General features: G+C 40.9%; 1 protein-coding gene across 1 annotated transcript in view; it reads left to right on the top strand.

Annotated features, from left to right (window-relative positions):
* The first annotated feature begins 11,983 nt into the window (after positions 1-11,983).
* sntg2 (syntrophin, gamma 2) overlaps positions 11,984-25,605 on the top strand; it is a 276,157-nt gene continuing 262,535 nt past the window's right edge. Inside the window, exons 1-2 of the mRNA XM_069888098.1 lie at positions 11,984-12,058; positions 22,783-22,920. Of these exons, the coding sequence (XP_069744199.1) occupies positions 11,984-12,058; positions 22,783-22,920 (213 nt within the window). The remainder of the gene's footprint in view (positions 12,059-22,782; positions 22,921-25,605) is intronic.

Here is a 25,605-nt window from a genome sequence, read left to right on the forward strand (position 1 = left end):
AAATATCTCAGTTGAGCTGCCCAATAGTAATTTTTAAAATTTAGTTGTTGTAAACTTCCAAACTCAAATTTTCATCTCAATATTTCCAGAGAAACTCACTTCCCATCATGACAAGAAATGGGTTCGGCTGTTCCATGTTTGCGTGCTGCCTGAGTATCTGTTCCCCAGTGGGGGGAAATTTGTCAGAGTGACTAATCACATCTGTTAAAAGCTGCTAACTTGGCTTTCTCCACTGTCCTCAGTATTCCCTGTACCATGCAGTTGTTTGCCCTGCAGCCTTCCCCCAATTTGTTTTGGTACATACCCTTAGGATCATTTTCTATCCACACCGGTGCTATTCTCCCAAATAATTAAGATTACGTGCAAGGAGGGTGGGAACTTTGCGGCTTTATTCTGGCCTTGTAGTTATAAGGTTCACCCAACTTAGCAATTCTGATTAATGACACCATTTTTGATTCATTGAGTAGCAATGGAATGGGTGCATATGTTCTATGAAGACTGTTAAAGGATTATATCTGCTGTATTTCATGTGTCATTCACAAACTGAAAACTCCTGTTCTCCCAGTCAGTTGCTGTGATGCATACATGATTGGTCTTGGTCTCCTGTGGCATTCCTGCAAGGGATTGCTGGAATGGTTAAGTTGATCATGGTGACTTCCAGTGCAATGGGGGAAGTTGGGTCCCAAAGAGGCGAGTAGAGCTAATAGCTCGCTCATGTCTGCAGCAACATCTTGTCAACTAACTGAATAAGACACTCAGGTCATGAGAAACTCAAAAACCTCTTTGGTGGAAAATCAAGAGAGGGTAATTAAATCCTTGGTAAACAAGTCCAAGTATACTGTTGCCTCTGGAGCATGGACAAATTTATATTGACATTTTCATTTCAAAGGGATAGATCAGAATCCACGGCTAATGCCTGAGAGGGTAAAATACTGAGCCTGCAGGATTTGTTGCTTTACAGTCTCGGGATAGTTTACTACTGTAGAGACAATTACTGGCATGGTTCCATTTATTCCTGGTTCCTGATCGTCAATCTCGAAGAATCATTAGGGTTCCTAACTGGCCGAATTGGTGAACTATTGGTTAGTGTCACTAGATGCAACGCTTCTTGTTGAGACAAACTCACTATTTATTACCTTCTGCTTGATTTGGGAACCTGTATTGCCCCTGTATTTTCAGATTAAGGCTGTCAATAACCACTTTACCACTCATTCAATTACAATTGTGTTTACAGTGAGTGAGTGCAGCTACCCATGTGGACTGATAATTTCTTGTCGTGCTGGCTCCTCAGTCATGTCTGCAGAGTTAACCCATAACTGTCCTGTTGTACAGATTCTCACAGTGTACATAGTGAAAGGAATCTCAGTGAATTTGCCCATTTGCCATATACTACAGTTTAATGGGTCAAATGATAGTTGGCACTTTCCCATCAGGTCAGAACCCAGTGTGGTCTCTGCCTCTGGGTACAGATTAACTAATATAGCTGGGATTTGGAAGGCAGAGGGTGTGATTGACAGGATTTGCAAGGACACTATCACATGTAGGAGGCAGAAGGAGGGTAGATAGGTGGCAGTAAGGAGAAGGAAAGGGAACAGAGAAGTAGTGCAGGGCACCCCTGTGGGCATTCTTCTAAATAACAAGTATACCATTTTGCCTACTGTTGAGGGGGATGACCTACCAGTCATAAGCCACAGCAATCAGGTCTCTGGCATGGAGCCTGGTTCTGTGGCTATGAAGAGAAGGGAGGAGAAGAGGTGAGCTGTAGTGATAGGGTACTCCATAGTTTGGGGACAGATGAGAGGTTCTGTGGAAGAGATGAATTATCCTGGATGGAATGTTGCCTCCTTGGTTCCAAGGGTCCGAAATATCTCAGATCGAGTTCACGGCATTCTCAGGAGAGTGAGCTGCCAGATGTCGTGGTCCATGTAGGGGCCAATGACGTGGATAGGAAGAGTGAGGGGGTCCTGCAAGGAGAGTCCAGGGACTTAGGCACTAGGTTGAAGGAAAGGACCTGCAGGGTAGTGATCCGAGGATTGCTAGCCGTGCCAAATACTGGCGAGGTTAGAAATAAGAGGATAATGCATCTTAACACGTGGTTGAAGACATGGTGAAGGAGGGAGGGCTTCAGATTTCTAGATCATTTGGCTCTCTTCCAGGGAAGGTGGGACCTGTTCCAACAGGATGGTTTGCATCTGTGAAATATAAAGTGTTCACAATCACTACTCTGGAGACAAAGTCTTGGAGAACAAGTTCAGCTTTATTTTGAGTCTCCAGAGTCGGGTGCCTCTGGACTGGAGACACACCGGAGGTTCAGAATCATCACTCTTTTGTACAATCCTGGGCTCAATATCACCTCACCTTCATTTACCTTCTTCCAATCGGAATTTTAGTACATTACAACATTCTCCTTCTCCCTTCCATCAATCCAAGTATCACTCAGTTCCTCCTTCTTCATACATCACATGTTATTTTAATTAGTTCATTTCCTCCTTGGGGGAAACTAAATTAATATTCATGTCTCTATTAAGCAAGCGCAGTATTAGTTATAAACTACCTTAGGACACTGTATCAGCCTGAACTAGATCCTTGCATCCTTGGTGCTCCTGATGATAAGGTGCCCACTAGCCAGTACTGTCTACTCTCAAGTTTTTATCTACATACTTTGCATTCCATTATGTTTCACAGAATGGTGCGAGTTTAATCATTTTCATCCATATTTCACAATACCCGCTTTTTTTTTTCTTTACCATGTATATCTGATTAAACTGCATCAAACTCTGCTGCTATCTGATTGCGTGCCTAAAATTCATTAGGTACTCTCCTTGATACCCCAATTGAATCAATATAAATTTGGTTGTTGAAAAACGTCCCAAGGAACTCCTCCTTACTTTTCTTTATCCCTATTACCTTCTCCCGTTCAAATGCCAAGATGAAGGGTATGGCCAATTGAATGATTGCACAGGTGCCCTTCCAGTTGGGAGGAAGAATCGGTCTAAGTATCCTGCCTCTGCAGAACCACCATAGATCCACTCGAGGTACATTCAAGGCTGAGTGGTTCCCTCCCCTCTCCTCTGTCATGTCCTGTAATCTTGTGCATAGTTGTAGCTTTTCTTGGTCCTTTGTGAACTGTCTTCTTTGTCTTGAAATGCAGGCTGTGTGATTCTCTGACACAGCCCAGAATGCCGGTGGAATCCAGACATCCCTCCTCTTCAGAGGAGGAAACATCAAGGACAGAGATTTACAGGACTGGTTACCCCAGGCCTCTCTATCCTGATTCAAAGCCATCATGCACCTCATTTCTTGTCTGTTTTTACCCCACCCCAACAGAGATAGAACCACCTGTGCTATCGGACGTCAGAAGCGAATGTATAGCAATTGTTCTTGTTTAAACTCTTCACTGTATATTTTACCCATTCTACCCAGGCATTTGTATCCCCATATCCTGTCTCACACTCAATCATCTGTCTAAGGTCCTCTACCTCTACTATCTGTACTATTTTCGGATTAGTCTTTGATCCTTCTACGATTATTAAACTACAAGCATCGAACTGTATCACCTGCGGTTTAGAACTCTCAGGAATGGTAATGGTGAACTTTAATGGCCCTGAGGGCTTGACGATGGATTCCAATCCTCTCCTTACTGGGGTATGAATCCCATCAGCCCAACCCTGGTTCCCATTTACCAACTCTATTCAGCATATCCATCACCGTCTCATGTTCCTTTCTACCGAAGGAGGAGGGTTGTACATAGATATTTAACTTGTGTTTCACAAACTATTCAAAGTCCTGTTCAAATGACCAGCAATGTCTTTTTAACTGGATCTTGAGTGGGTTTTCGGTGGGATGTATATGCAAAGTTCGCAGCTCAGCAGGAGTTCTCACCGGTACTTTCACTCTAGAGTGATGTCTCCACCTTTTTCTGCAGTTCTTGTCACTGTCTCAGTGGTCAGGAAGGTTAGAAATGAACCCTCCCAATTTGGATGAAGCTTGGCATCCTTCCACATCTTTTGTGAACGGCAATTTCGAGTGAGGTGTCTGGGCCAACAGACCCTTTTTCCTAAGAACAAATAAAGAAGAAGCGAGCATCTATATATTGCTCCTTAGAAATTTGTCAGTGACTTCATCAGTAGGCAATTCCCCTTCTCTTCCCAAAAATGGCAGTCTGAATAGCATCTCATAAGCGGACAATCTGACATTCCTTCAAGGTGCTGTTCGGATTCGCAATAATGCTATAGACAGGCATTTAGTCCAGGGTAACTTTGTTTCTAGCACCAATTTGGACAATGTCTGATTCATTCATTCTACCCATCCTGAGGAAGGGGGATACCATGGGGTATGAAAATCCCATGTTATTTCTAACTTTTGCATTGTTTCTTGAAGTATCCTAGGGGTGAAGTATAAGTTTCTAGTCTTCTGTGCATAGGAATCTATCCACAATCGACAATAACCCATCAGTCCTTCTTTGTTTTTGGGAGAACCAGTTCCAATATCCCCTAATCCTTTTGGGACTCATTTTCCTTTTTCCCTTACTTGTTAAGTATCCCAAATATTTTACCCTCTTCTAACCCCATTTGTAACCCAGGAAGTTTCTCCCGATATCCAGAATGTATAATAATTGCCACATCACATCCTCATGATCCGTTCCGATCATAATGAGCTCCAAAACCTTTTACCTCTGATACCTTTAATTGTTGACTAGTGAATCTAACTCCCTCCGGTATAATGTTTAATGATGATCTAGTGGCCTCTGTGTCCACCAGATAAACGGCATCCTCTTTGTTGGGTCCCACCTGGAAGAAACCCCTGATCCAACCAATCCTCCCCAAAAGTCATCCGAGGGATAGCATCCCTTTTCCTCTTTAATTTGGGACATTCCTGTTTGAAATGTCCCACTTTCCCACAATAGTAACACCCTGCCTGCTGGGGTTACCCAAAACTCAAGTACATCAACATAATAACAACCGGAATATATCCATTGCTCAATTTCTCTATCAGAGGTATCCCTCTGGTGGAGTCTAATCTCCTGGATAGAAGGTATAAGGCTAGTTGAGGAGGACTCATGTTGAACTAAATCTTTTGGGGTCCCAATCTTGATAATCCTTTAGATACTTTAGGTACTTTATCTGCTGCTTCATTAAGTTAAGAAATCACATCTTTATCATGGGTATGTGCTCAACTTTAAACTGCAAACAAATTGGTTTCTTGCGTGGTCCCTTTAAGAGTATTCCTGGCTGTCTTCATTCTCTGCTCTGTAGTATTCTGTACAAACTGGCTACGTTATCTCTTCTTCTGGGCTCCCTGCCAATTTGCCTGGCTGGTATCTTATGTTTTTCTACTGAATTCTCTCTGTCCTTACTGAGAACAGCTTAATTTTTAAACTGTGCAAATGCAGACAAACGTGTTTTAACAAAACCTTCTAGAATTTAACATAGACTTTCTTTAAATCTTTAAATCTTCACTTTGTTAAAGTGATTTATCATGGCTCTGGGTTCGTGCATTAACAGGACCCAAAAATACTTTGGGTATTGCTGGGTGGGTGTCTAGATGCAGGCAGATGATATGCTAGTGGTGGGGTGGTCCTTAGGGGGTCCCCGATGAATACTCGGGGTCATATGTCTCTCCCTCCTCCATCAGCCTTAGGACTTCCATTTGACTGCGTAGTTTTTGTTTATCCTCCTGTGCAGGAGGTTTCTCCTGCCTATCCTTTGCTTTTTTTCTTTCCTGATTTTTCCAGTCCTGTTCCTTTCTATGTGCACATTCTTTCTGGAGGACATTCCTAGGTTTACTGTCCCCCCTTCTGTCAGTTTTACAGAGTTAGTTTGGCAACCTGCAAGCCTATCTCTTTTCTTTCTTGTGCTAACGGGTGCCACTTTCCAATGAGCTCTTTAATGAATTCATCATCCCAAGTACCCCCCAATGGCCAGCCTTCTCTAATTCCTTTTATTATTAGATCTCTTAAATCCTGCATATTCCTCCTTCCCTCCTCCTGCTGCTTGTCCCAGTCTGGCTGAACAATTGGAAATTTAGCTTCTGCGACAGCTCCCTGGTGGTCTCTGGGGTGGGTGCTCTCTCTTGCAAATTCTCATTCCTGCCTGCCAAACCATTTGTCTTTCTTCTGCAGTGAATAAAGTTCCTAATATTGATTGCATTTCACCCCAGGTATAAATGTTAGGTCCTCCAAGAATTGATCAAACTGTTCAGCCACGCCTAGGGGTCCTTCTAAGAGACTTTTCATCTCCTTTTTAAAGTTTCTCACTTCTGTACTGGTAAGAGGAACGTTGACGAATCCCAACGCCCCTTCTCTTATTGGAACCTCCCTCAAAGGGAACATATGTAAATCGGCTTGATCTTTCTGTTCCTTTCTCTCCAACGGAAAGGATTTTATATCATCCTGTAGTATTTCCACCTTGCCCCTTCTCTTTTTCTCGGGTTTTTCTGACCCATCCGTGTCCCTCTGTCTTGCTTCCTCCAGCTCCGGGGCACTGGCCTCTACCCTTCCAATGGGTTCACTCACCAATCGGTGATCCCTGGGAGGGATATCACCAGCATCCTGGTGATCCTCCCCTCCCCTCTGACTATCATAAGGCAGGGCAGCTGCTTCAAAGGATCGCAGGGAGGTACGTCTTCCTCCTCATTCCTCACGGTGACCTTAAACAATTCGGTCACTCAGATCCAACAACTGCATAATCTGACTCCTCCGGGTCTGGAGAGCTTCTTTCATTTACAAATAAATTTAATTTCTGACATATCCAATCTTCATCTGACCCCAGTCGGGCCACCAAACCGAAGGCCCCAGAATTGGAGTGTGAGGCCATTTGTAAGAACAAAACTTTACCATAGTGTCCTTAGTCTTTCCCTGGGTCCTTCCCTGACCCCAGTTTCCTAACATCCACCCCAATGGACTATCGGGCGGAATGTCAATCCCAGGACCTCCACTCTGGAGTCCCTTCTTCTCTTGGGTTCTCTTATTACCCATATCCCTGTCAGATCACTCACTCCTGACAGAATCCCGGTTGCCCGAGTAGTGCTTAATAGTCAATTTTTCTTACCCGGGTCGCATACACGAGAGTTGCCCCGACCGAACCACTCCTTCTGCCGGAGTCCCTTCGTTCTGTTCCACTCTCTCTACCAGAGCTTTCCTAGGTCCTGTTCTCCAGAGTCTCCTATCCGGATATCACTCACTCAAACTGCTGATGGCAAGCAAGGAAATCGGAGACCACTGAAATCAGTTGGGTGCACCTTCTCATTCTTCGATAGCCAGTCGCCAAGCAGTGGGAGTTGAGGATCCCGGACAAGTCCCCAAGCTTGTGAAATATAAAGTGTTCACAATCACTACTCTGGAGACAAAGCCTTGGAGATCAGGTTCAGCTTTATTTCAAGTCTGCAGAGTCGGGTGCCTCTGGTCTGGAGACTCACTGGAGGTTCAGAATCATCACTCTTTTGTACAGTCTTGGGCTCAATATCACCTCACCTTCATTTACCTTCTTCCAATCAGAATCTTAGTACATTACAATATTCTTCTCCCTTCCATCAATCCAAGTATCACTCAGTTCCTCCTTCTTCATACATCGCATGTTATGTTAATTAGTTCATTCCCTCCTTAGGGGCGTCTAAATTAATATTCATGTCTCTATTAAGCAAGCGCAGTACTAGCTATAAACTACCTTAGGATACTGTACCAGACTGAACGAGATCCTTGCATCCTTGGTGCTCCTGATAAGAAGGGGCCCACTAGCCAGTACTGTCTACTCTCAAGTTTTTATCTACACACTTTGCATTCCATTACTTTTCACAGAATGGTGCGAGTTTAATCATTTTCATCCATATTTCACACATCTTAACTGGAAGGGGACTAATTTCCTTGCTAGTGCTGCTCTGGTGGTTTTAAACTCGATTTGCAGGGGGATGGGAATCAGAGAGCAAGAGCAGATGGAGAAGTGGAGGAGGGAAAAAATGATGCTAAAACTGCATGCACTATTAGAAGTGAATGGGTGGAATGTGTTCTCAGGTGCATCTATTTCAATGCAAGGAGTATTGTAGGAAAGACAGACAAGCTTAGAGTGTGGATGGGCAGGTAGATTTATGACATTGTGGCCATCAGTGAATATTGAGTTGCAGCACTGGCAACTCAATATTCCGGGCTTCAATGGGTTTAGATGGGATAGAATGGTGGGGGGTGGGGGCAATGAAAGGGGGAGGAATGGCATTTCTCGTCAGGAAAATACCACAGCTGTGCTCAGGCAGGACAGACCAGAGGGCTGGTCAACTGAGACTAAATAGATGGAGGTGAGGAACAGAAAAAATATGACCACTCTTGGGGTTGTATTATTGACTGCCCAATAGTCAATGAGAATTGGAGGAAATCTGTAGAGTGACAGCAGACACTTGCAGGAAACATAAGGTTGTGATCGTAAGTGATTTTAACTTTCCACATATTGATTTGGATTCCCAAACTATAAAAAGCCTGGATGGTTTGGAGTTTGTCAAATGTATTCAGGATAGTTTTCTAAATTAATATATAGGAGTATCAGTTAGAGAGTGCAATACTGGATCTTGAATTGGGAAATGAGACAGGACCGGTGACAGAAGTATGTGTCAGTGAACATTTTGGGTCCAGTGATCATAATGCCATTAGTTTCAAGTTAAGTGTGGAAAAGGATAGGTCTGGGCCATGGGTTGAGATTCTAAATTGGAGGAAGGCCAATTTTGAGAAAATGTGAGAGGATCTAAAATGCGTGGATTGGAAAAAGTTGTTTTCCAGCTAGAATGTGTGAGCTAAGTGGAAGATCTCCAAAGGAGAATTTTTGAGAGTACAGAGATTTTTTGTTTCTGTCAGGATCAAAGGCGAGGTTAGAAGGCCTAGACGACCTTGGTTTTTGAGGGATCTGGTTTGGAAGAAGAAAGAGGTGTTTAGCAGGTATAGGCAACAAGGAGCAAATGAGGAACTTAAGGAGTTTGAAAAATGCAAGAAAGATCTCAAGAAATCTGGAAGGTTGCTTTGACATATAATGTGAAGGAAAATGCAAAGGATTTCTACAAGTGTGTTGAGATTAAAAGTATAGTAAAGGACAAAATTGGTCCACTAGAAGATCAGAGTGATCGTCTATGTGTGGACCCTCACAAGATGGGGAGATTTTAAACAGTTTTTTGCATCATCATTTTCTCAGGAAAATGGCGTAGTGTATAAGGAAGGAAGGGAAAACAAGCAGCAGTGGCATAGAACATATAGAGATTAAAGAGGAGCAGGTGCTTGCTGCCTTATAGCAAATAAAGGTGGATAAATCCCCCAGGCCTGATATGATATTCCCTTGAACCTTGAGAGAGACTAGGGTAGAAATTGCAGGGATTCTGGCAGAAATATTTAAAATGTACTTGCCCACAGGTGAGGTGCTGGAGGATTGGAGGGTAGTTCATGTTGTTCTGTTGTGAGCCTGATGTAGTAGTGGGTAAACTATTGAAAGATATTCTGAGAGATCAGATCTGCAAGTATTTGAACAATCAAGCACTGATTAAGGACAGTCAGCATGGTTTTGTGAGTGGTAGGTCATGTTTAATGAATCTTAGTTTTTTGAGGAGGTTAAAAAGAAAATAGATGAAGGAAAGGCTGTGTATTTTGTCTACATGGACTTTATTAAGTAAAGCTTTTGACAAGGTCTCATATAGAGGGATAGTTCAGAAGGTTCAGACACTAGGTATCCATGGAGAGGTTGTAACTTTTGGATTCAAAATTGGTTGTATGGGTGAAATCAGAGAGTGCTAGTGCTTCTTTGACTGGAGGCCTGTGACAAGTGGTGTACCTCAGGGAACTGAGCTGGAGCCATTGTTGCTTGTTGTCTATATCAGTGATCTGGATGATAATGTTGGAAATCGGATCAGCAAGTTTACTGATGACACTAAAAATAGAGGTTTTGTGGACAGCGAGGAAGGCTTTCAAAGCTTGCAGACGGATCTGTACCAACTGGAAAAATAGGCCAGAAAGTGGCAGATGGAATTTAATACAGACAAATGTGAAGTGTTACATTTTGGAAGGACAAACCAAGGTAGGACGTACCCAGTAAATGGTAGGGCACTGAGGAGAAGTGGAGGAACAAAGGAATCTGGGAATTCAGTTACATAATTCCCTGAAAGTGTCATCACAGTTAGAGCAGGTTATAAAGAAAGCATTTGTCATCTTGACCTTTATAAATCAAAGTCCTGAGTATAGGAGTTGGGATGTCATGGTGAGGTTGAATAAGATGTTCGTGAGGCCAAATTTGGAGTATTGTGTGCAGTTCTGGTCGCCTAACAACAGGAAAGATATTAGTCAGATTGAAAGAGTGCAGAGAAGATTTACTCTGATGTTGCTGGGTCTTCAGGGTTCTTCAATGTGGTCTTGAGTTACAGAGAAAGATTAAACTGGTTAAGACTTAATGACTTAATACTTTGGAGCATAGAAAAATGAGGGAAGATTTGATAATTACAAAATTATGAGGGGAAAAGGTGGAGTAAATGTGAATAGTCTATTCCACTTAGATTAGGAGAAATAAATATGAGAGGACATGGCTTTAGGCTGAAAGGGGAAAGGATTAGGGGAACCTTTTTGCTTAGGGAGTGGTGGGAGTGTGTAGCGAGCTGCCATCAGATGAGGTAAATGCAGACTTACTCAGGTTTCAAGAATAAATTGGATAGATACATGGATGGGAGAGATCTGGGTGGTTATGGACTGAGTGCAGGAAGATGGAGCTAGTGTTTTCTGTGTTGTAGTATTCTATGCTACACTGAATTACCCAGTTAAAATTCTAAAGGATCAGCTTCAAATTGCTTTTGTGAAGCCGATGAAAATGATTGTCTGTTCAGTGCTTCAGAGTGGGCTTATTTCTTTGAATGTTTTGAGGGTGGATCAGAAATCCCAAGTATCAATAAAAATTCACCAGGGCTGCCTCTTACCTCACAATCCACCAGTGGTTGCCCCATTCAGTTCTCTTTACCACTCTCCACCCACATTGAAGAGCCCTGATCCCATGATGCATTTGGGCTTATGACCCAGAGTTGAAGATGCAGGGTGTTAATTTGATGTCTGCAACCAGAGACATGGGAGTGTGTGTCTGTCCTGATCCTCTGGCTCTTTCCAGTGCTAAGTTTTCACATTCGGTGCCTGGCCCCTGCACGCTGGTGGAGCATGGCATTATCTAATGTGGTGGCCCCTACTACCACAAATGTAACACTCACCCTGCTGTCCTGCACCCTCATTCCAGTCAGTGTTGATATCACTCCATCTTTGTCAGGGGTGCCAATGAGTTAGGGATCCCCAGTAACCACCCCTTCCTTATTTTGTAACACAGAGCCTTTATCCTGGTTCCCATTGAGATCATTCTTCTCTCCATATTTAGTTTCAATCTCTCAGCTTCTTCAGCCTCCTTTTCCCAAGTGTGTGCCAAATGTCTTGATACTCAGTGTTTGTGTCAAATGTTTCATAAGCTTTGGAGTGAGATACCAGGGTTCTGGTCCCTCTCATATCATTAGACTGGTATAGACCTAGTCAAGGTTCAAGATTCCTTTATCGTCATGTAATAAAAAACAGTGCAATATTACACGGAATTTGTTTTCACTTCCATTATATCTGCACCTCCATTCAGCGGATCTGTGATCAGGAATGTTAGGGCCACAAAAATTGACCACTCAACCATGCCCAGAGATGCCAAAATATTAACCATATTACCTCTGTAGTGTGTCAAATGATGTGCCAAACAAAAAACTTGAACCAATGTTTAATAGAAGTAGGTTTTTATTTGCATTCAGATTAATTAAGCATACAGACATACAACTAATTTACAAAACCTTCATTTTGATTTACTCTTCTAACTTATCACTCCTTACAGAAATGTAAAATTCACAGCTTGGACTTGTATACAAGACAGGAGAAGATTAATTTTAGTGTAGTGTGATTGCAACACCAGCGGCCTGGATTAGAATCTGACACTAGTCTATAAAGAATTTGTACATTATGCACGTGTGCACATGGGTTTCTTCCAGGTGCTCCAGTTTGGTTCCATATTCCAAACACGTACAGGGTTCGAAGGTAAATTGGTCACATGGGTATACTTAGGCAGCATGAGCTCATGGACCGGAAGTGTATCTCCAAATTAAAATAAAAATAATAAATTTAAATTGGCCTTTTCTGAGTTTTGAAATCTCATGGCTGATGGTTGCTCTCTGCAAGTTCTCACTCGCCATCCTTGATATGCCAGCACTTATTCATTTTCTTGTGCTTCCCCCTTCCCCCCTCCCCCTCCTCCATTCCTTCCATTCTCCCTCTCCCCTCTCTCCCTCTCCTCTCCCTCTCTCCCTCTCTCCCTCTCTCCCTCTCTCCCTCTCTCCCTCTCTCCCTCTCTCCCTCTCTCCCTCTCTCCCTCTCTCCCTCTCTCCCTCTCTCCCTCTCTCCCTCTCTCCCTCTCTCCCTCTCTCTTCTCTCCTTTCCCTCTCTCCCTCTCTCTTCTCTCCTTTCCCTCTCCCCTCTCCCCTCTCCCCTCTCCCCTCTCATGGATTTCACTGTCTCCTTTACATGAACATCCTTTCCTTTATGTGATATTTCATCTTTTATCCTTTGTTCTTACATAGACTTAAATCCTTTGTGACTGAATCCATTCATTCAAGCTCAGTGAGATAGATCACAGTACTTTCCCAAGGCTATGTGTTCTGTGTTCAAAGCAGGCATTCCTCTGTTCCAACATCTACAACTTCTTCTTTGTTCTCAGTCATCTGATTTTTTTATAAGCCGGCAGCCCTTCTCAAAGCTTGTTTGGACACTGGACATCTTTGACATCTTCCTTGCTGATATTCTGATAACAGTCTCCATAATTGTATTACTTCCCATGAAACCTGCCCTTTACCCAGTCAAGGAAAATCTCGTTCATTCTAGGTGCCATTCTCTTTAAAGCAGATATAGACTCAATGAGGGGATCAAAGCCATTCATTTTTAGTGACTGGACATAGAAAAAAGTGTGTTTCTCTGGGCCTGGATTAAGATACTCTTTCAAAAAAGTGTATGGGAAAGATTAATTAAGGTACTTGCTGGAAGAACTGAGATCTTTTTATAGATAAGGTTCGCAGTTCATTCTTGGTGAGAGTAAATTGAAAAATAACTTTCAAAGTGGAATTAGATAACAAGTTAAAGGAGTAATCTTTACATGCCTATGAGAAAGGATATGGCAAGGGACCAATGAATAACTCTTTCATAGAGCAACACAAGCTCCTCAATGGATTTCAATGGAAAGACATTTCACAATCTGCCAATGTGCTGTCATTATTCAGCCTGTTTAGTCCCAGTGATTAAGAATTAATTTCTATCTTAAAACGTGTTTGCAATGAAAATAAGAACATAAGCACATTAAAGCTGCCTTGAAAAAATTAATAGGCTGCAGAATCTTTTCCATTGCTGAAGGGAAGACTTCAAAATGATTTGGTAGAAATCTTTTAAAATTATAAGATTGTGTAAAATGAGTGTGGAAGTAATGTTTGCAATTGTGAGAGATTCCAAAATAAGGCCCATAAATACAAAATAATTACACAGAAATCCAGCATGAAATAAGAGATTTCTTCATTCAGAGGATGACTGCAAGGTGGATTGCACCACTTAAGAAATGGCTGAGGCAACGCTTGGATAGATTCAAATAGAAAGATGGGCTGAAAGAGTTGAATGTGGTCGAAGAATTGACAGGAGAGTTGCAGCAGAGCTAATTGGTCCAAACAACTGTTTTATTTTTAGTGTAAGAATGCAGATCCGTAATGATATTTCACAAAATAATTATCCATTTCAGACTCCTCACTAATTCATGATCATCTCGTCTCTTTTATACTCATTATGAATTTTATATTAATTTTTTTTGCCTTGAGTTTGTTGCCTGAGATTTTAATGCTACTTTATTGTAAGGTCATAAGAAGAGAGATTAAGTATAATCCTTCATTTTCCAAAGCAATATTTGTAAATAATTTTTCTTTTAGCATAATGACCAACTAAAAATAATCTGCAAATGATTTCCTTCATGTTCATTAGTAGGTTATACAATTGGGTAGTATGAAATTGAGATAATTTGAGAATTTGACATACTGTATACTTTGGCGTACAAGACAACTGACAGATAGGTATTCTCCGCCCCCCGCCCCTCCCCCCAATTTCTTAGCGTAATAAATCCACCCCCATTTTTCAGGCTGTACGGGCTTCCCAGGAACATCCCAAAAAAATTTAAAACCCCTCCCAATCACAAGTAACAAAACTGTAAATTAAATAAATTTTAAAAAGTTAATTTTAAAAAGACACCAGTGACAACGGCCCACGGAGTTGGAGCTCCTGAGCAGGAACCTTGGCCTATCAGGCAGCAGTGGCAATGGCCCATGGAGCTGGAGCACCTGAGAAGGAACCTTTGCCTACTAGGCAGCAGTGGCAATGGCCCATGGAGCTGGAGCTCCTGAGAAGGAACTTCCACCTACCAGGCAGAAGTGGCAATGGCCCACGTAGCTGGAGCTCCTGAGCAGGAAACTTGGCCTACCAGGCAGGAGCAGTGGCAATAGCCCACGGAGCTGGAGCTGCTGAGCAGGAACCTCGGCCTACCAAGCAGCAGTGGCAACGGCCCATGGAGCTGGAGCTCCTGAGTAGGAAGCTCAGCCTACCAGGCAGGAGTGGCAGCGGTGACCTCAGGGTCCCAGGTAGGAGCAGTTATAGTGTTGCCCAGTGGTGGGGAGGTGTTGGGGAGTGGCTGTGCCGGCAATGGGGAGGTACGTCCAGCATTGACTTGTATGCCGAATCAATGTCAGTCTGTTTTTTTTTGTGAATTTTAAGGTATTAAAAGTATATCAGGCGTATAAGTTGACCCCCTCCCCCTTTTTGAGATTTTTAAAAATGTTTTCACAACTCTGCTTGTATGCCAAAATAGATAGTAAATCTATAATTATATTATTCATTAATTAGGCTGCATAAATGCACAAATATTTAAGCTCAGAAATACTCCAGTGTATTAAGTATTACATGGAAAGTATTTGAATAACATTTGTCCAGATTTGAAAAGAACAATTTTTGAGGTTTTTTTCAGGTGACAAATATCAGCTGAGAATAAATGTTCTGACAACCCCGGATACAGGGCAGAGATTCATGCAGCACATCAGTTGCCCAGTAGGTAACTTTTTGCTTGTCCTGTAGTCCACTAATGAATGAGTTCTTTTAAGCTATGGCCTATTACATCTTTTAAATTGCAAGTCATTTGGTGGATTTTCTTTTTTTCTGCATTTCTTGAAGTGGCGGCCTCAGTCATCACTAGAGATTTGTAATTAGTGACAAAACAAACCCCAGAAACTAGTGCCACAGTTCAGCAGACCTCATGACACATCCTTTGACCATGTTGAACATTTGTTGAGCCAAATGCTGGGATGCTTTGCAAATTCCGTTCCTATCCAGGAGCAGGTCCAGTTCTATGCCTCCATCTGACTAAATGTTGACAAAGCAGAAGGTAGTCACTGAACCACAACGGGACAGAGAAATTGAATTTTTGTTGTAATTCTGCTTTGCCATGGAGGATCTATTTCCTCTTTTGTGTCAGAAGAAATGTGCAAGGGTGTGATTGGAGCTGAATCTATTCTTCAAGTACACTGACGCTGAAAGCTTTTCTGAATTTTTGATTACGAGCTAAGGATAAAAATAATGAAAACAGTAACCCACTGTCGTGCGCGTCGAAAGAACCAGACTTGTTGATCCAAACCAAGGCTTTTATGAACTAAAAGATTGGAGTGTATCACCAGTCCAGAATGAACTGGTCTGGCTAGGAGCAATCCTTTAAGACCTGCCAGTAGGTGTGGCTACACTCTCAGCCAATCACAGTCATCCTACACGACCATCTGTACATAGACACATTGGTGATAGAATCTGTACTATCACACCCACTTACAATATTAGTTTACATATTTTGTAGTGGACTGTTTAATTTTAATAGGGTGCAGTGATAGAATTCCCTATGCTTCCAAAACAGCCTAATTTTTTTAAAAAAAAGGTCTTTGCATGTCATGCACTGAAGATAGTCGAAGTGTTTTGAATCATCTTCTCTTTTGATTCTGTGTTATCATAACAAAATGGAACCACGTTTTACTTGGACCCCAGTGAATCAGCAGACACAGCTCCATTTTTGGATTCGGACGTGAAGTGTTGGTTCTCTACTTCTGTTTCATGCTACTGGACAAGACAAATTTCACCCCCAGAAACATAAAAATTCATTCAAATTAAAGGGGCAATTATAACGCACTATTTCAAACTATTACAAGTACTTAATGAAGTGATGGGGAAAAATTGCGATATAAATAGGAAGTGCACAGAAAATTTAAGTTGGTGAGATGATTTTAAAATGACAGATCCTTTGTGTCACCTCACAATTACATCCAAGGGAAGAAGGGAAAACAGATCATTAAAATCAAAACCACTACGTTATTAGTAGGAAAGTAGCACAAAGGAACATTTTGATGTAAATTTCTCAAAATAATTGAAACAACGAAATTGAACCAATTTTAAAAAAAAATAATAGTGACTTAAACTTTCTGAATATCTCAGCAACCTTTTATTTCAAGGATACATCAAGCAGTGCATAATATCACATGATGTTCTGATGATTGCATGGTTTGACTATTTTGATTTGTCTCTGCCAAAAGACACGTTGTGCTTTGATCAAACAGCATGCATTCACTTTGAGCAAAGCTATTGAAACGCTGGAGTTAGTGGGATTGAAAATTATCTACCATCACATTAATTTATGTGCATTCCTGGACTGGGATTGGTTTTATTCTTTGTCATTGCTTGGAAAGAATCCTTTGAGATAAATGGTACCTAGCTCAAAGTTACAGTATTGGTACATACACGGCAGGCTTTGCTGCAAATTGGTTGTTCTATTGGAATTTTTTGACATTCATCTTGGTTGGTTTGTGGACAACTACCCAGGCATCTGTGTCCGTGCAAAAATTGAACCCATTTAATGTGTTGGAGGAATTGACTGGTTCAAAAAGAGATCCATTGATTGTCTCTTTATGCAAAAACCCAATGCACCTGGAGAACTAACATTAGCCTATAATTTCAACATGGATTTGCTTGATCGATAAACTGGAAACTGCACTTATGATAATTAAATTAGTCTCTCATTAAAACAAATGTTTACATATTTCCAAACTTACTGTATTGAGTTTCAAATAATAGAGCCTAGATATTGGATAATTGAGCAGTTTTTTTTTCCAATACGGGTGACTGGAAATTGATTTAGCCTGGAATAAATTGTGTTTATTAAAATATCTCTCTAGCTAGGTACTTTCAGTCATGGTATACTTTGCCATCCTCAACAGAATTTCTCTGTCAGGGCCTCACAGGGTTACACCATTTCCTCCACGCAATCCTTCTTCTAGAACATTGAGGGGAACTTGAAGCATGTTGCCCTTAAGATGCATTTTGACAACATTCTGGGACAAGATGGTGACCTTGAATACCTGGAGGATGGTGGTAAAGTTACCCAAGTCCTTAGCCCGCCTCACTCTCTAGGAATCATTAATTTCCTTGGTGATCTCCTCCCTCCAACATGCCCACAGCTATCTATTCAGTTCCTCCTCTGGGCCAATGTTCTCTTCCTGCAACTGGAATAGGCAGGGGTTTTGAGCTCACCTTTATAATCTCTAGCTCTGTCAGGTGGTAATATCCTCCATGCCCAAGCATAGAGAAGAGGGTCTGAATCGATAGTCCATTACTATGAATGTGGGCAACATGGCCTGCCTATTGTGGCCAATAGATAGTAAAGGTCTCTTGGCCTAGGACAAAATGTCAACAAAGGTTCACTTGTCCTTCCAGTGACTTTGGAGGATTTTATGCAGACAGTATTGATAGTGCTTTTCCGAGAACCTCGAGTGCAGACAGTCCAGGTCTCCAGGTGGAGATCGTTGAAACATGGTAGAACACAAGTTTGTGCAAAATACGAGGACTTGCTCTCCAATTTATTTTCTTCAAAGATGCCCTGCCTTCACCAAGATATGCTTAAGACAGCAAAAAAAGTCTCACCATGAAGCTTTATTCCTTGGGGAGGGCAGGGGGCTTGGTGTGGAGTTGCATATGGCACAGTGGATGCAGCTGTTGGAGGATCTTAACTTTGCAGTTGTTGAATGTAAAGCCAATCCTCTTCTATGTGTCACTGTAACATTGTGAGTAGAAAAAAAATGTTTGAAAACCACTGTTTTAATCATATCTCATTGACTCGTTATGTGCACAGTTTCATAACTCCAAAGGAAATGGGCCAATGACAATTTTTCTCAAGCAAAATATTTCAGTAACAATTGGGTCTCGAGCAGTGATTCTCAACCTTCCCACACCCCTACCACCTTATGCGACCCCTTACTAATCACAGAGCCCTGATGGCATAGGGATTATTAAAAGTGGTATGTTAGTGGAAAGAAAAAGGTTGAGAACCACTGACTTGGAGCTTAGCCTCTTAGCAGGAGTAACTCGAATTGCCACCTGCAGTAAACGCCCAACCATCAAGGTTTGGATCACCTTGTTTCCAGAGTGCAATTGTCAGATATTGAATAGATTCCTATTAATTCTGAAGATGAATAGGACATTTATCGGAGGTGATTGCAATGTTGGAGCAAAGATTGAGAAGAGGGTTGGGACAATGACATGGCCTTGTTTGCTGAGACTGGTTCCCTTGTGGATCTGCTGGCTATAATCTTGCATGTTGTGAAGCCAGTCTTAAATTAATTTCTGTGACAACTGAATTTTAGTAGGGTGTTACGACCCTTGGTGAAATCAGGAACAGCCATATTCAGTGGTTGGTTCTGCTCATGTTTGTCTTTGAGTTATCACGTCATGAAGATCATGTCTATTTCACTTCTGAGGGGACAAAATTCACAAGTAATTTGGGGACAGCTGCCCATACATTGAAACAAGATGATTGAGGAGGACACTGGTAATGACATTCCCTTTGATAGACTGAGAGGTCTCTCAAGCTTGTATCATTTTGTAAAAATGGTCACGATTACCGTATCTCTAAGCTTCCTGGCACATATCCTCGTCTTGCAAACTGTAGACAATGAGGCAATGAATTTGTGACTGAAGCTCTTCATCGCCATGTTTTTGGGTTTTAACAAGGATGCCAGCTGATCCTCGGGCCTTGTTATTTATGTTGGGAGGTAGCCTCCTTGGTCTTCTTGTTGGTCAGGAGTGGCAAAGCCATCCTGAGAGTCTGCTGTGGTTTGGAGTCGAGAATGCTTACATCAGGATTGAGAAGGTCTTTGAAATGTGCCTTTCAGGTGCCCTTCCCTCATAAAGTCAGCATTGGGAATTATCATCGTTTAAATTGCCAATGCTAAAGTTTTAAATAAAAGCTGGAAATGCTCACCAGGTCAGGTAACATCTGTGGAAAGAGAAAATGAGTTAATTTTTTCAGGTCTGGGAAAAGCAGTTATTTGATGTTTATTCCTAATGTTAAGGATGAATAACTGACCTATGGCAACTATTATGAATGTGAATGGTGTGTTTCAGATAGGCAAGTTGTGATGACCAAACAGTGATTTTGTCTGACAAGGTGTGTAAACAGCTGAAGCAGAATGGATTGATTTTCCTCTTTGCTATGGAAATGACTCATCAGTTCCAAGAGAATAAGTATAAGGGAGAGGCCTATTATATATAATTTCAATCCTTCCTGCTCTTTCACTTTACTGAATATGAATGTACACCTGCGAACAACACAATGAAATGTTGATGAGTGTTGTGTGGTGGGAAGGAGGAAGGTTATGAACTTTCAACTGACATCCTGGTCTAGTTTCGTGTTTGTGCTGTACCTCCATTTACTCAGTTGGAGAACTGATGGGGAAGGGGCCATGGTAGGATGGATCTGCTGGGACTCATGAACAAACATAATATCTAATGGAATACATTTATTCATTTCTATATACCATAGTTGTATTTTCAAATTATCTTCCAATTTCCAGGTTGACATAATACATTTTTTTGCTACGGCTAGGGCTATCTTAACAAATCTTTTTTGTGCATCCTCCAAATCAATTCCAAATTCTTTGTTTGTTATGTTACTTAGGAGAAAGATCTCTGGATTCTTTGGTATATTGTTTTCTGTTATTTTATTTAATATCTGATTGAGATCATCCCAAAATTTTTCTACTCTCTCACATTAGAAAAAATAACATATAGTTTAAGAAATAATATTGAAATATTCGAACAAGTATGGGAGCCTTACATTAAATACAATAGCGAAAACCTACCGGGGACAAACATTACCTAAGTTGATGGAAGGAGAAGGAAAGAAAAGAACGGACTCAGTAGAATTTCTGGTGTATTTTTGTTGAATGACAACATTGTCTGACTGGCTTAATGCAACCTAGATTGTATACCTAAAATGGATGAGAGGGGGGTGGGGGGGTGGCTTGGGAGGAGGGAGAGGGGGGGGAGAAAAAGTCACTGTATTTGTGTGAAAAAGAAAAAGTGTATATCATGGCTAATGTGATTAATGGTGTGAAAAATAAAAAATTAAAAAAAAACAAACATAATATCTTGGCACTTTAGCTACCCATCTGAAAGGCATGAGATGTTCTCACTATTATTCATTAGTATTGTCTGGACACCCTGCTGGTTAAAAGCAGCTGCTTTCTTCTTGGCTGAAGGCCCAAGGGAGGAACTTGCATCAGGAATTGTGCCTTGGTTTTGTGGGACCTCTTTGTGGCTGTGTGAGACCCAAACGTAAATGGATGCCAAAACCTCGGCAAATCTTACCCTTGCACATGTAACTTTATTGTAGTTTCTAGTTATTTCAACAGCAGCCATTTTCGGTAATGAAATAAATATGATTTCAAATGAAACCCTTTATTAATGTTGATAAAACATCCAAATGATGCTCAAGATTACTTTGAGTAACATTAAACATTTAAATTGTCATTCTGCGGTAATAATCAATGACATTGCTGCTAACAATATTTCATAGCATGTACCACTATAAAAATATCAATAAAAAACATTTTTTTTCAAATTAAATTAACTATATTTATCTAAATGCTGTCTGATTACAATGGCTTTGGTCATTCACAAAAACAATGGTATGAGCAAATCCCTCTAGGATTTAAAGTTGTAATTTACAGGTTGTCAGTTTTGATGCAAGCAGGAGAAAATAATTGACTGGAAATAAAAATAAATATGATATTGGAACACTAAAGAAAGTAAGTAAATGAATTTAATTAATTTGCCATGACTCCCCCACTTTCTTCGCAGATGTTCCACATTTTTTCTTGAGACAAGTAAAGAATTAAGCTGAATTCAATTGTTTCAATTGAATTGAATCACCTATACCGAGACTGAAAAACAATTTGTGTGCTATCCAGTCACTCAACCTATCCTTGACTTCAAGACGTAGTGCAATATAGAAACAAAAAGTTCAGAGTATTGGGTTACAGATTTTTTTTAAAAAAGCTTAAAACAATGCAAGGGCAACATTATTTTACAAATATTAAATCCATTCAATAGTCTGATAACAATCTGGAATAAGCTGTTCTTGAATTTGTTGGTGCATGTTTCCAAACTCGTGTATCTTCTGCCCAGCAGGAAGGGGAGAAGAGAGTGTGACTGGGGTGGCATGGGCCTTTTAATATGTTGGCTGTTTTCCTGAGACAGCAAGAAGTGCAGACAGAGTCAATGGAGGGGAGGTAGGTTTGTGCATTGGCTTGAGCTGCATTTACAACACCTGCAGACCAGTTCCTGCACCAAACTGTGATACCTCCAGATCAAATACTTCCATAAAATAGGCAAGAGATGTTGCAAACATGCCAAATTTCTGTAAACTTCTAAGGAAAGATAAACATTAGTTCGTCTTCTTGACTGCAGCATCAACATGGTTAGACCAAGTGTTGGTGACATTTACATCCCCTGAAGCTCTTTGCTATCTCCATCTCAGTATCATTGATACCATCCACTTCCAGAAGTCAACCAACAGCTCCTTCATTATGTTGATGTAGAGAGGCAGGTTGTTGTGATGCAGTGAGGTTTATCAGCTGCAACTTCTCTTTTGCTCAAATAGCCAGAGTAAAATTGACTTTGGAGCTTGCCTCATGAGATAATGAGTGAAGGTGTTGTCTTATATTTAACTAAGTGGCACAAAACTGAACATCTCAGATTTAATCCTTGGACTCTAGTGAATGTGATGATCTTAACTAGAATGATGAAAGCACCCAGGTCAGCGAGGGGACAAGTAAGATTAGTCCCAATGTCTAGTGATCTAGAATTATATGAATTTTTTGTGAACATGGCATGAACAAAGGACAGCACATTTAGATAGCGTACCTTTACTGAGTTGTGAAGAGAGAGGTACTGATTGCAACTGACAAAACCCATGCAAGGCCTCGAATTCAGAATGCAACTGAAAAAATTTGGGGAGAATGTTTTTAATTTTTTTTAAAATTTAAACTTAGACCTTCTGGCCCATGACCTCATGCCACCCAAATGCACCCAGTTAACCTACATCCTCTGATTGTTTTGAAGGTTGGGAAGAAACTGGAGTGGCCTGAGGGCACCCACACATACTCAGTGAGAATGTTAAACTTCTTGCAGACAGCACCAGATTCAGTCGGGACACTGTAGCTGAAATAGCAAGGCACGAACTGTGCCACCCTTTTCAAACATGTGAATCAAAAACATGGGAATGAACATCAGTCACGCATGATTTGTTAGGGAAACTGTCAGTTAATCATGAAATAAATGATGTTTTACTGAAAAATGTATATTTTGTTTTGCAGACTAAGACGGGTATTGCACGTCTTTTTGATGAGGAGTCGGAGAATGCCTATGACATCCGACTAAAGCTATCAAAAGATGTTTTAACAATTCAGAAACAAGATGTTGTGTGTATCAATGGAACTGACACCGATTCAAATGTAAGTACCTTTTAAAAAGAAATTTAAGTCATTTAGATATCTAATATGACAAAATAGGTACCGGTACTTTTTTGATGCCAGCTGTTACCTTCTGAAATCAGGATTTAAATCCATCCTAGACTGGTGGAATGAATGTGGATAAATCTGCTGTCATCATTGTAATGTGCGTCGAAAGAACCAAAGACTTGTTGATCCAAACCAAGGCTTTTATTAACTAAAAGACTGGAGCATAATCGCAAGTAGGTCGACCAGTCCAGAATGACCTGGTCTGGCTAGGAGCAATCCTTTAAGACCTGCCAGTAGGTGTGGTGACTACACTCTCAGCCAATCACAGTCATCCTACACTGCCATCTGTACATACACATTGGTGATAGAATCTGTACTATCACAAGCATATAAACCTAGCTAAGACAGAACCTTTCTAATTTTCTGTGGCTATGTATGCAAAGCTATTGCATTTGGAAGAGACAATGGGCTGCTTGGGGAAATTGCTAAACAATTGTTTGCTCTAAAGAGCAGTTAATAAGGTAAAAGTCTGGACAAACAAATGATGGAGTTGAAGCAAAAAATATACTGGTAGAGGAACTCAGTAGATCAAGCAACATCTATGGATCCAAACATCTATGGATCCAAAGGGATTGTCAAAGTTTTGAGTCAAACCCTGGAATCAGGACGTCTGACTAAAGTGTGTTGCAGGGTCACCACCTGAAATGTTAACTTTTGTTCTACACGTGCTGCTTGACATTGGAAGCTTTTTGTTCTTGGTTCAACATCTGCCCTCTTCTGTGCGTCCAAATGAAGATTAAACTTGGACCTGATATTTTTTTTAAAATATATCTGTTTTCAAACTTTTGCTTCCTTCCCAATGATTCACATATGAATTCTGATGCAATTTCATTACTATAATTCTCCCTTGCATTTGGAGAATGGGTGTGGGTGAGTGTTGGGCCACTGCTTCCCCTAAAAAAAAGGGAGATGGCTGGGAAACATCAGCAAGAGGTTCTATTCAATCCCTTGTTAAACAAAGGAAACGAGCTCACCAAGTGCACTGCAGGACTAGTCACATGACTGTCCCTGCACCCTGAGGATTACAGAATGATATGGAGGGTATGATTGGTCACTCTCATTTGGAAGAGTTTAGCAGGTTTTCTGTGGTTTCCTAAGTGCTACCTGTTGCTGCCATGATGGCTAGTGGATAGATATAATAAACCTAGGCCAAAACAGCCTGCGTTAACAAAAAACACATGCTCCATATATTTTTGCACATTTTTAAGTCTCAACAAATTTACCAAATGGGATCAAAGGAATTGAGTGGATAAGTTGGCATGATGCCATTACAGTGCCAGCAACACTGGTTCGAATCTGATGCTGCCTGTAAGGAGTTTGTACGTCTGCGTGAGTTTCCCCCGCATGCTCTGGTTTTCTCCCTCCCTTCAAAATGAATGGGATTATAGGTTAGTTTGGGTGCATTGGGCAGCATTAGTCTAAATGGCTGAAATCGGAAACTACCGTCTGTAAATAAAATTTTTAAAAATTTGAATGCATCCATATTACACGGGTACAATTGAATAAGGGTAGCTAGAGCCGCAGATCAAATTAATATAATGCAATAAAGGTACCTTTAAATTACAATTTTAAGTTGATTTAATTCATTTGGTTGTCAGTTTAACAGACTGAGAATAAGCATACACTGTTCATTGCCTGTAACAAAATTGTTAACATGATTATATAGTTATACAACTTCAAAACAAATGGTGACACATGGAAACTATCCTGTCTGGAGCCTTTTTTCAGCAAATACTTCTCATTATGTATCTTAATGGCTACTATTAAGAGCTACAAATGCTACTAGTTAAAATTCTGATAAATGCAGTCATTGAACTAGGAATGATAAAGTGGCTGATTCCTGATAACAATCATCTGGAACAGAGAGGGCATACTGGCTAATTTGTCACAATTCACTTTGATTACTGGAGGGGCTACCAAAGGACAGGGTTGACCATGGCTGAATTTTAACTCGTGCTACCCATTTAATAGGTTGGGCGGACAAAGAACTCCTTGGGGAGCTCAGCAGGTCAGAAAGCAGCTGTGAGCAGAAATAGTCAGTCCGGGTGGACTGACTGTTTCTATCTATCAATGTCGTCTGTCATGAGTTCCTTGCCTGGTCAAGATTCCAGCATTTGTGACTGCTGTGGTTTTCTGTTTCATAGGTTGGTATTGCTAGTAGTTTTGAGTCTGAAATTGTGTTTGCTGTGGAAAGTTGTGGAGAAAAATAAGAATATTTGCAACAAATACAGAAAATTAATGATTATAACTGTAATTGTAAGTAATATTTAATGTGTTCCAGTCAGGTCATGATGAGAAACCTGTAAAAAGAGAAGTAAAGATATGGGCACAGTTTAGCTGATTAATCTTGATTGGTTTTGTGCTTAAAGTTAGGTCAGATTTAAAGCGCTGTGGGTCGTTTGCGAAGCCATGAGTTTTGATATCTGGGGTTAAATGAATACTGACAAATCTGAAATTTCCTTCATTGAAAAGCCAGAAGTGCCAGCTGCAGAGAAGGAGGAGAGTGAAATGTTTCCATAATATGGTCTTTCTTATTTTAGTTACTCGTGCTTAATAGTCTCCCTGCAGCACTGTTCCCATGCTCTGTTTAATTTTAATGAAAATTCTGGTACAAATACA

Source organism: Narcine bancroftii, chromosome 6 (genome assembly GCF_036971445.1).
Source record: "Narcine bancroftii isolate sNarBan1 chromosome 6, sNarBan1.hap1, whole genome shotgun sequence".
Taxonomy (NCBI): domain Eukaryota; kingdom Metazoa; phylum Chordata; class Chondrichthyes; order Torpediniformes; family Narcinidae; genus Narcine; species Narcine bancroftii.